This window comes from Thunnus albacares, chromosome 17 (genome assembly GCF_914725855.1).
Source record: "Thunnus albacares chromosome 17, fThuAlb1.1, whole genome shotgun sequence".
NCBI classification, from domain to species: Eukaryota; Metazoa; Chordata; class Actinopteri; order Scombriformes; family Scombridae; genus Thunnus; species Thunnus albacares.
Genome location: NC_058122.1, coordinates 26886456 through 26899347, shown reverse-complemented (window position 1 = coordinate 26899347; position 12892 = coordinate 26886456). Strand labels below are relative to the sequence as shown.

General features: G+C 38.2%; 1 protein-coding gene across 1 annotated transcript; it reads left to right on the top strand.

Annotated features, from left to right (window-relative positions):
• The first annotated feature begins 1386 nt into the window (after positions 1 to 1386).
• On the top strand, positions 1387 to 7412 carry LOC122966762 (natterin-3-like). The gene is made up of 3 exons (XM_044331087.1): positions 1387 to 1399; positions 2097 to 2225; positions 5553 to 7412. Exons 2-3 carry the CDS (start codon positions 2111 to 2113, stop codon positions 6614 to 6616), a joined length of 1179 nt encoding a protein of 392 aa, XP_044187022.1. The 5' UTR covers positions 1387 to 1399; positions 2097 to 2110; the 3' UTR covers positions 6617 to 7412.
• Positions 7413 to 12892: the final 5480 nt, after the last annotated feature.

Below are 12892 nucleotides of genomic sequence, written 5' to 3'. Positions count from 1 at the left end.
TCCTTTGGGCTGTATTTTCAGAAAGTATAATATATCCTACCATTGTTACGATGACGATACCCAGCTGTATCTTCCACTGAAACCTTGTGATCCATACAGTTTTTAACTCCTTCCTAAATTGCATTGAGGATGTAAAAGCCTGGATGGCAAAAAGCTTCCTTCAGTTAAACCAGAGTTAAACTGAGGTCCTAATCTTCGGCCCTGCAGACAACTCCGCAACCACATTCAATGCCCTCGGGCCTCTGTCATTGAATGTAAAGTTCCAGTTGGTGTTATTTATGATTCTGGTTTTAAATTTGATAAACAAACAAATCAACTCAGTTGTCAGTACTAGCTTCTTCCATCTGAGATCACTTGCAAAGTTAAAATCATTCCTGTCCACTAAAGATTTGGAGACTATAGTTCACACCTTTATTTTCTCTTGCCTCAACTCCTGCAATTCTCTCTATGTAGGAATCAGTCAGTCAGCCCTACAGCTAGTTCAAAATGCAGCAGCGAGACTCATCACTGGTACTAAGGAGAGAGACAATAAGTACAGAATTGATTTGGTTTTAAAGCATTGCATCTCCATTCCACACACCCAGTTAAAAACTAAAGGTGATCGAGTGCTCTAGGTTGTTGGCCCTAAATTGTGCAATAGTTTGCCATTAAATCTCCACTAGATCTCCCCCTTCCATTGATATTTTTAAAACCAGTCTTAAGACCTATCTCTGTTTTTTAGCCTCTTAATTGTCATCATGTCATGCATGACCACACTCTGGCTTTTGTTTGTATTTTATTTGTATTTTATTTGTTGTCTGTGCATTGCTGTTTGTGATTTCATCTGATTTTCTATCTTATTTATGACTTCGTTGTTATTTTGAACCTATGATGTTGTTTGATTTTAACCATCAATCAAATAATTCCATAATTTTAATCTCTCTGTAAAGCATGTTGGTCAAATATCTTTTTGTAAGTGTGCTCTATAAATAAATTGACTTGACTTGACTTGACTTGGAATTGTTTGGCATGCTGTGAACAATTCCCATATAATCAGCGCCAGGAATAATCCTGGTGCAAAAGTAGCCATGGTGTTCATAACCCAACATACACCTATTACAGTCACACCACACAGACCAGTAAAAAACAGAGGCAGAAAAGCAGCAGGACATGAGTCATGGTTGCAAGCAGAACAGTGACACCGTATTATGATAACAATCAGACAGATGATCTAATAAACTCTTTCCCAAGAGTAATTTTAATGTATTCCGCCTCCAGTGGCTAACTGTCCATATTTAGTCAAATGTGTGAGACTCATGAAGCTGCAGCATCATGTTTGGATGGTGAAATGTATATAAGTAGAGGTGTGAATGTGGAAGCTGTGCTCAGCTGGTGACTGTGCTGGCATCAGACAACACAGGTACTGGCATCAGACAACACAGACACTGGCATCAGACAACACAGGCACTGGCATCAGACAACACAGGCACTGGCATCAGACAACACAGACACTGGCATCAGACAACACAGGCACTGGCATCAGACAACACAGGCACTGGCATCAGACAACCCAGGTACTGCTTCTTCTTCTCTGTCTGTTTATCTGACATATTAAACTAATACAAATCCAGCCTTTATACTTTAAAACAGAACAATAAGAACTGTTATTGTTAGTCATATCTCTATTATTATTATTGTCGTTATTATTATTATTGTTGTTATTATGCTTCTTTGTCTCTCAACTCAACTGGTCAAGGCAGATGACCACCCACCTAGAGACCAGCTCTGCTTGAGGTTTCTTCCCGTTAAAGGGGAGTTTTTCCGTAACGCTGTTACCGAGTGCTGCTCATGGGGGAATTGTTGAGTCTCTGTAAATGAGAGAGTACAGTCTTGACCTGCTCTATATGACAAGTGCCCTAAGATAACTTTTGTTATGATTTGGCGCTATATAAATAAAATTGAATTGAATGGGATTAAACAAAACTACTTATAAAGAACCAAAAAACTCTGTTTATGAAATTAAAAGCTCTAAAATGATTTGGTCGACTTTAAATGTGTTGGCCTCATGTTCAGAGCTACTTTTCAGGATGTTGACTGTCCTTCATCTTGTGTCTCAGGTTTTTGCGTCAAGATGACTTCCCGTGTTTTGTCCACCTTCGTCTTCGTCTCTTTGATTTCATCGGTTGCTGCCGTTGATCCCGCTGACCTGAAACTGCAAATCACCAACAGAACTGAAGATGTAAAATGTAAGATCTGCACACAGATTAAACACTGATCTTCTGTCAGAAACATTTAAACTCTTACAAACTAATATCTGCAAAATGTCTTTAACTACCTTCTAATGAGGACAAAATGATCAGCAGTCCTTTTCCAAACATTTACTCAAATATGATAATTATGCACAATAGTCTGAAAATAAAAACTTTACAAAACATCTTAAAATATTTGTGCTTTAAAAGTTTCAGCATGTTGCATAAACAATATGCTCTGATTTATTTAAACTCTTTAAAACTGATCAAACCTTTAACTCTTCATCAGAACATGTCCTACATTCAAATCACATTTTCACAATTTCATCATTAGACTTCAGAGTTTTCCTATGTTTTTTCACAGTGCCGTCAAGTCTATTTTCCTCCATTTTATGCGCATAACTGCAGTCACATTTATGTATTGGGCTCTGAAAGTTTCCAAAACACGTTCTCTGCTTTCTGTGTCGACACAGGGAAATTATGCTGAGTCTCTACCACGTTTTGCTGTAATTTATGGTAGCTCTATCTTCTCAGTCCTCTCTGCCGCTCTATTTGTCGAAGTTTATGTTTAGCTCAGTTTTTAACGTATATTAAAATTAGGCAAATTCTTGTAAACTTACTTACTGGATCAAACCAGTCCTCCTCTCAACCAGCAGCAGAGGGAGGAGGACAGGAGGAATGCCTAATAGTGTGTGTGTTCTTCATTCTTTCTAAACTTCACTCAGTATTTTAACGTCAGGAATATGATTTATTTGATTGACATTTTTGATTTCTTTCCTGTGAGATATTATTGGATTTATATAGTGATTTTGCTGATGGAAACATTACTGAAACAATATTTTGTCATATTTAAAATAGAAATCTATTCTAATCCTGTTCTGAATTTAATCTTTTTTCTTTTGTAAAGATAATTTGAAAAAACAACAAACAATTCTTTAGTAATTAAAAAGAACCGATAACAGTATTGATAAAGAACCGGGCTGATAAGTGTAGGCCTATGGATAAGATAAAGATAAAATTTTAACCATACCTATTATAAAAATTATGATTACACTGTGTATGAGTGTTACTATTTTATCTAGATCATGATGAATTGTTCCTGTCTTGTACTGCAACTCTGCAACATCAGCAGACTCATCAGCTAAGGTTAAAGGAAGTTCAGCATTATATTTGTAAAGAGGAAGATGTAGAAATTAAAATTCATTGGAGACAGGGTGAGACATGTCATCTGGGGGTCAGTTGGGCAGGATGGCTCCTGGACAGGAGAACTAAAAACTGACATGATGTTATCTGTATCTGTAGTCTGTATTTGATAGATTAAGAAAGGAACTGTAACGTCCACTTAAGGTGTATAAAACCCTGTTGTAGGCACTCCTCTGGGAGCCTTTTACTTTGTAACCTCATCCTGTGTGTTGCATTGTGAAACACTCCTTCTTGTAGAAGAAAATAAATTCTATTAAATTTTGATACTTCGGCTCCGGTCTCTATTGTAATTTGGTCATTAAGATGAAATTTTCTTAACAATACCCATCCCTACAGCTGGCTAGTGGCTACAGCCTGACTGATGGAAAGATGAGAAAATCACAGGTCAAATCCATTCACTATAAGACTGTTTTACCAATGTTTAGTGATAACTATTTTTCATGGCACATGGAGGGGGGGGGGGGGGGGGGGGGGGGGTAGTGGATACTGGATAGGGGGGTGCTGGCCCAAAAAAGGTTGAAAACCACTGCTATAGACGTATAGGAATAAAAACAGACTCAGCAGTTTGTCTTGATGTGAGTAAAACAGACGAAAAAAGTACAAACACTCTCCAAAATGTCAGCAGCATTAAATCCACAAATAACAAAATCTCCAATGTTAGCTGATCCAAAATGACTACACATGAAAACACAGTTCAAATACTGTGTTTTCAGTGAAGAACTAGTAGTACTTGTAGTGTTTTCAGTTAAGTATTAGTAGTATTTGCACTGTGTTTTTAGTGAAGAACAAGCTCTGATCTAGAACGTAGGATATGGCAATTGGTTGGTAAGTGTTTTTGAAACTTTGTTTTTGGGTTTGATTTGGATTGAAGCTGTTGTCAGGCTGTTGTTAGGCTTTGTTGCTTTGAGAATCTGAGAGGGACGGGTTAAGCCGTGATACTTCCTGGTACTTAAACACACAAGCTGCGCTGTAGCATCAGCAGTAGGATCAGTGTGAAGACCGAACTGGGTAAAGACCTGCGAAAGCCTAGTTAGTCCTTTTCTACTATGTATTCACGTAGCCTGCCACACTCACCATGTGCTACAAAGACATCCCCTGTCATCTAAGGCTTTGGAAAAAAACATATCTGTCATAGGCAATGCAACTCTGAAAACCTCTATTCACTCAGAAAAGTCTCTTCTACTCACTTCTCCCTTACTCTTGGCCTATGGAATTCCCAGTTGGCTGTAAATGAAACAGAATTTATCCAACACTCACTCTCTCACACTCTACAAGCTGCTTCAGACATACTAAGGCCATGGTTCACTACGTGGTCTACAATAATGGCCAGAGCTCGTTTGACATATTCACATCTTCCCCTCCCTCTTCCCCATCCTCCCCTATCTCCTCATCCTTTGTTTGCCCCTCTCCCCCCTGCCATACCACCATACAGACAGACACCTCTTGCAGCGCCTGCTTCCCCCTCTATTCTCAGCAACTGGAACCCTTAGCATTATATGTGCTTCTGAGTGTTTAGGTGCTTTGCACCTGTGGGATGGGATACACATCATGTGTTCTCCATCACTCATCAATTGTGAGAAGGGAAGTTACTCACTCCAGTCATACATCATGCTGGCCTTCTCTTGCAATGCTCACTGTACATAGTATTTTGCATGCAATGATTTACCCAACGAACAACTGTGTCAATGTGAGTGGGAAATGTACATAGCCAACTAAGAAAAGTACAATCTGTTTTTGCTGTCATGTCATAGTTAAATGAGAATTGCATCTACATGATGACAATTGCATTTAGTGTTCTGCTCATTGTGCATGCGCATTTTGTGTGAACCGAATGAGAAATGAAATAGTGCCTTGGTCAATTGCATTAATGGTGTGGGGTTTTGAGGCACTGTAATAGGAAATTTGTTGTGCGCCATTTTAGTTTATAATAATCAAACATAAGTAATCATACTGTCTCAGCAACATGAAAGCATCATAATATACATGCCAAACAATAACCAAAGAAGATGAGCTCTGCCACGACAATGAATGATTTTAATTTATATTTAATATTTAATAGCATCCAGCAGACCCATGCTACTAACACATTGCACCTGTGTCTTTTCTCTTTCTTTTATACAGTCTCCATACTGGACCCAGCACCGAAGGACATCACCTCTAACAGAAAAATGCCAACACTTCTGTCCTCTCCTATGTCAAGAGAGAAGAGACAGGCTAGATTTTCCACCTCAACCCTGAAATGGGTTCGTATGCGTTATGGCAATTCTCTCCCTCGTGGAGCTGTTTATATTTATAACAGCTATGTAAAACGCTATGACTACGTCTGCAAATGTGGTTGTCAAGCCGGTTTCTACACTCCAGGTGATATGTGCCGCTACCCCTATAGTCACAAAGAGCTCAAATGTTACAGCTTTCAGGTCCTGGTGAACAAAGACAACTTTGAGATTTTGACATGGAAGGACAGCTCCTACGGTAAAGTGCCTCAGAATTCAGTCAGGACATGCTCCACCCGAGACATATATGTTGGACAGAACAAGTATGGTCTTGGGAAGGTGCATGTTAGTCAAAAGTGCTTCTACCTTCCCTGGAAAGGTAAGGAGTATTGGTACAGGCACTACAAGGTCCTGACCTTTACCAACAGAATTTCCAGAGAGCACATTTCTAAAGTCAGGTACAAGATTTGGGAAGCTAAAACAACCAATTACCCAGAGATCCTGATCAGGTCTACCATTGTCAACAATCAGTTGAACTCAATAATAAAAACATTCACGTTGTCAAAAACTTATAAGGAGGAGAAAAGGTGGGACACTAGCACTGCCATCACAGTTGCTGGCCCTGCTAGCATTTCTGCCAGACTCCCATTCTTCACCTTGGCAGGTATTAAGTACAGTGCTGTCATAACAAAGCAATTATCTGGTGGGACCTCCATAATGTTGCCGAAAAGCATCTCTATCAATGTGAAGGTACGTGTCCCACCACAGCACTCCTGCAGAGTCAGTCTTTGTGGACATAGGTACAAGATAAAGATCCCTTTCACAGCACGCTTCAGCCGCACCTACCAAAATGGGGTAACCAGACGAACATCCATCTCTGGGATGTACAGCGGAGTCAACGTTATTGACCTCAGGTCTGTTGTGGATCGCTGTGTTCCTTTATCCGATGCTAAGCGTTTGTCACTGGAATAAAAATGGAAGAGTTCTTAAAGGGGACCTATTATACTCATTTTCAGCTCCCTATTTTTTATTTTTGGACTCCATTAGAGTAGCGTTGCATGATTCACAGTTAAAAAAGACAAAAAACCCACAAACAACAAAAAAACAAACAAACAAAAACAGCATAAACAAAATATAGTAGTTGGATTTTACTATACTTATAGACAGCATAAACAAAATATAGTAGTTGGATTTTACTATACTTATAGACAGCATAAACAAAATATAGTAGTTGGATTTTACTTCTTGTTCTCGTTCTTTAATCAAAATATAAACTTCCGCTACTGCCAATACATCCATACTTGTTGGAGCAGAAATCTGATCCAAAATGTGCGAGTGGACAACATGAACATCCACAGCAACAAAGATTGCAGAAGGACATATCTGTTTGGTAAAGCCCATTACCTGCTTATTGTTTGATATCTTTATCCTATCTGTGTTCAGCTCTCAATACTTTTGTAGCTTCTCACAAAAACTCTGTGGTTTGAAGTTTAGTTTCTCTCTGCGTTCATGTTTGTACTTTCAGATATCTATCTTATTTTACTCTTTACTGATCACTTTCAACTGTATCAGATTCATGTTAAAATACTGCTGATGGAAACCCAGCATTTCCTGTTTTTGCTGCTTCAAATTAAAAAGCTTTTTAATGACTAAATAATGGGAGATGTTAATTGTGAAGAATTTACAGGAAATTAAATGTTTATCCACCATTTAGTGGAGCTTTGTTAGCGATGTAATTCTTCAATAAAAACTGGTTGACACAACAAGATCTGTAGGTATTTGGACCTCTTTGTTCAGCAGATCAGTTAGAAATAATGCACAGAGGAACAGTACAAGCAGAATCACCCAAAGAAACGCCATAATGTTAGTGGAGTGGAGCAGTGAACTCCAACAGGAGCAGCTGACACACACACTGCAGCAGACTACCATATGATGAAATCAGTCACAAGTTGACGTTGGCTCGGTTTAAAATTAGAAAGACATGTTTAAAACTGAGCGTTCAGAATAGTCTGAAAATTGGTGCTTTTGGCTCACAGGGATTACTTCTACATACCTTTACCTCATTAGTTGACAGTTTGGCCACGTTAAATATGAAAATCCAACTTTGTAACATTATATATATGACTGAAAAGAAAGTAAAAGCATAATAGGTTCCCCCTTAAGATATCTGACATAATAAATGTCTCCAGGGTAGGTTTCAGTAGTGGTTGCAGTCAGAGCAAAGAATAAATGATGTCTAATTAAGTTTGTTTTTTTCAAAACCAATTCTCCAAATCTATGCATCTCTGCTGGCTTATTAGTATTAAGTTGTTACATGCAGTCATCAGAAACAAGATAAATGCAGTATTATAATTTTAGTGGGTTTTTTTTTAGAGGTTCTGTGCTGTTTTTGGTCTATTAGTATTTACAATCTACATAAACAATGTTATTATTCTAACACAGACATGATTTTTTATGCAGATGATACAATTTTGTATATTCCAGTATTTGCATTTGTATCTATATTTGTTGAGGCAGCAGATTTGTATTTATATTTGTATTCGAATAAAACTGGAATTTGGCTTAAAAATCCTTTTTTTGTTTTTATTACTTTTATGTCTTGTCTTTTTTTTATTACTTCACCACTTTTATTTTAGAAAATGAAAGTGTTACAATAAGTGTTCATGAATAAACTCTTACAAAGGAGGTCCACACACTCTACCTATTTATACACCCATAACACAGAGACAGCACCGTGTGTAACATGTAGGGAAGAACTTCAAAGGCAATTATTGCTTTGCACTTTTCATTTATTGTCTATTTTTTACAACCTAACTTTGTGGAAAGGAGAAGGGGAACAATAGCTTATGGAGAGTCCCTTGGGAGCACTTTGCATGTGTCAGTTGTTCAGCTTTATCTCTGGGGAACACCCTCAACTCCGGGAGTGATGTCCATATTTGGAAATGTGCGTCATGTAGCAGGTGGATGTGACTCCCCTCATTGAGACTAGGTATATATATATATATATATATATATATATATATATGTGTGTATATATATTTACCACCATTATACTCCTTTAATTGCTTACCTATAGCATTGTTCCTTAACTTTTCATTCAAATTTTGTCTCATGATGCTCTATAAGACTGTAACCTCCAAGAATTTAGTTTTTTTCTCCTCTTGTGCTTCATACAGCTTTCCTTCTGCAACAAGTCAGTTTTTTAATAAAATTCAATGCAATTTAACATATTTTTACAGCTACGTTGCAATCTTCTATCTCGTTATTTCAAGTTCAGCATCTTGTTATTTCAGGATAACAAATGTTTTCTTGTGATAACGGGATAATTATCTCAAGATAGATAATTATCCTGAAATAAGGAGATAATTAACTTGTGATCTTGAGATGATAATAACACATTGCAACCACTGCTTTGTAGAGAACAAAAAAGTTTTCATTAAAACATGAACAAGTGGAAAAATGCAGAGCTTAGACGTTAATTATGATTTATTATTTATTATTCAAACATATTCCCTTTAATAGTGGCCATTGTAGTGGTTTGTCAGAGTAACATATAGTAGTGCGTACAGTACACTGAAAAATAACCCCAGAAAGTCAGGTACAACAGCAAGTGAACAATATTTGATTGAATCATTAGACCATATTTTTAACGGTTAGTAAGAAAAAGCATGAGAAAATGGGTAATGACAATCTCAAAACAGTGTCAACAGTCACAACAAGCCTTTCCAAAACACTTAGACAACAATAAATAAATAGATGGACCTCTAAAATCCCACATCTCCGACCCCTTCTCTTCCACATGAAAAAATAGGTCATATATAGGTTGAATTAATTCCCAGTGTTTACTTAATTCTTATCCTGGTCTGTCACCTGAAACCAGGACTGACACAGACCACAGCAGCCGAAGGCATCTGTAAGTTTTTTAAACCCCTGCTCTGACTTTACCGTAACAGTGTAACAAGATCATTTCCAGCCCTTAAACTAACTCTGCAAGTTAGAACCACTGACTGTCCCTCTCACGGCTCTGAGGGAGGTTTGTGCAAGACTCAGGAGTCCAATTTCAACCGATTATCCCCAGTTTGACCACGGCTACACATTCCCATCAAAGCACTGCTGTGTATGACAACATAGCATGACATCAATTTTAGAAAGTGGAACACACCGTCTTCTGGGAGTCACATGCTGGCACCCTTATCCTCCCACCTGTTGGAGACAACACATCTTCACCATATTTACCAACTAAATCCTGCTATCTCAACATTACAACTTAATTATCTTGAGAAAATAAATTGTACTGTAATAAAGAATTAACTACAATGTTTTTGTGACTTAAATGTCTCAATATCACATTTTATGGTTTATCCAAAGTGGGATCCAGCTTGGACACTTTTCTCTCAGCTTTGAGAGAGACAGAGGCGTCGCTGAGCACAAATGTCAGAGGGGAGAGGAAGGAGGCCTGCAGAGTATTAGTTAAGACCACCTTTTGTTAACTCAAGATAGAAAAGTACCCTTCATGAGATAAATGCCAGGATATCAGGATAATGAGATAAATTCACTAGTATCTCAGGGATACAGTCTTAGAAAGCTATGCTATGCTACAAAAACATCCATCATTTCCTAATAAATGGCATGATTCATTTGTAAACACAAGGCAGTTGATCTCAAGGTAACTTTGTTGTAATCTTGTAAGAATAGGGTTAAAGAACTTAGTAGCAACCAATGTCACTCCTTGCGTCCACAACAATTCAAGTTTTAAATCCAACAGCATCTCCACTGTCCAGAGAAAGCTGTCATAACCAACAATGACTAAACCTCTCCACCACATAAATCGTCACCCACCATCACACACGGGGAAGGTGTTTAATCTAATGGCATCATCTCAGATGACTTTTCTAGACAGTGAAGTCTTTCAAGCTTGGCGAAATAATGTCAAAGTGCAAAGTTGCCTCGAGAAGCTATTATGATTTGTTATTAATGTGGACAATGATCTGCAGACATCTTCTCAGGACAGTTTAACATCCAAAAAACATACAGATAGACAGACAAAGCGCTCACTACACGCACATTGATGGAGTCCTTATTAAGTTTTGTTGCCTTTGTTTAGTTTCCCATCAGTGCTGCTGACCTCAATTGGGACCTCCTAACCATTATCAAACATGCTTGATCTTCAACTGTGAGCAGTCATTTGAGCCAAACTGTCACATTTGCCAATATCAGGATGGAAACTACCCTGAGCAGTGGGCATTTGGCCTTGGTCAGTGTTCAGGTTCAGTGTTTTCTCCATAGTATATATGTCATGAGCAGGATGAGGCCTGCCGACAGGGCCGCGATCACAAACTGGTGGATAGAGAGGACGTTCTCCAGCGTGTGGATCCTCTCCTCCATGGCGTTGGTGTGGAAGTAGTCGTAGATGCCGGCTGTGATGCTCCACAGCGCCCACACAGCGTCCACCACCAGAGGCATGGCAGAGCAGACAGGGAGGCTCAGCTGTGCTGCAGGTCAGACAGGCTCTGTCAAAGACTGGAACATGGATACAAGACAGAGTAAGATGTCAACAAGGCACTGAGCATTGAAGGTCAATGCTAAAACCTTTTCTACAGAATGAAGCTGTAAATTCCATCACAGTTTTCTTTGTTGGCACATGATTCAAGTTCTGTAAAAAATCCACTGTGTAAGTCACATTAGGCAGTGGCTTAACCTTTGATAAAAATGCCAAAAAAAGTTCTGTCATGTTTCATCAACAGGAGTATTTCAAAAGTCACAGCAATTTAGAAAGGCTAAAAGAATCATATTGTTCTGCTTTTATATCCGTTTGATGTTGTAATGCCTTGTTTATCTGATTTATACAGTATACAGTAGGTGATACGATCGAAATCTTTCTCATGATAAAATATCCTGATACATCACAATAAGGCATAATAGATATAAAATCACTGCTGTTCAATATAATGAATATTGTTCCAGACAAAACTCTTCAAAAACATGACATAAAACTGCTCTTTTTGTTATATGCCGATAAGCCAATAAATGATCTATGATAAATATTGAATTACCTACAGTAGCTTCAACCTTAACTTTACTTTGTACGTCATGGGATCAACCCTGCTTCAAAAAGAGGAAGTAGGCTTACAATTTTGCAATTTATAACGTTAAAACTTTACATAAGGATATGCTTTGGTGTGCCGAATTGAAGCATGGCTCATAATCAAATGTAAACACCTTTAATTCATGCTTTGTATGTATGCAAAGTTGTCAGTCAGCGCGTATTATTTGAATATTTAATCATTTGTAATACAATTTGGCGCAGGTAAACACGGCTAAGTGAAATTCTGTTAAATGTGGAAAAAAACAGCATAAAATACTGTGATTACTGTAACCTCAGATACTTGCAGAGGCTGGACTAGTTGGATGTGCAGGTTAATTATATATCTTGCACAAAAACTGAGCATAATAACATAACATGGAGGAGATCCTCTGCTGGCAAGCTAGCGCGTTAGCTTACACACAGGCTTGTCTCTTATAACCGAGCTAGCACTGATTTTCACGAAAAGTATTACTTACAGCATTAGTTAGCTTTACTCCTTAAATTCGCGAAGACCACACACGGTTCCCACCGACATCTCACATTATCATATAACATCTACAGCCACCATGTTTCAGGGGAAAAGACTGATATATGTTGCTGCTGCCGGTGAGCGAGTAGCCACTTCACTTCCGGGTGTGTACTCAACTATTCCCCTCTCATGTACGGAGATTAAAGCACGCCAAACTTCATTTCAACAATCGACACTTTTGTGACCTCGCCGACATGCAAAAATAAAACAACACATAAGACGTTTTATAAACAGTAATGCCGTCTGCCTCCACATTCGGCAGCATGCAAGAATATCGACGAGGTCCATTTTGTTTTTAATAGTTCGCATATCAGTAACGCTAACTCTCATGGTGCATGGTGATTCGATAGAGGAAAGTTTGCGAACCACTTCCAAAACATGAATGAATCGTGAAAGAATATATCTTTTTTTTTATATAAGTTAAACAAGAGCGATTTGCCCGTCTGTTGCTGAGAAAGAGAAAGTGGAAAATAATGGAGTCTGGAACTGTGGCCTTTTCCCTTTTGACATCACGAGTTTGTGTAGAGACTGAAGTTAGCTATTTAGCATGTTCTACAGATGTTTTAACATAGAATTTACATACGATATTGTCTGTCACTTTAAGTAGTCATACTGTGCCCCATTTACATTACCA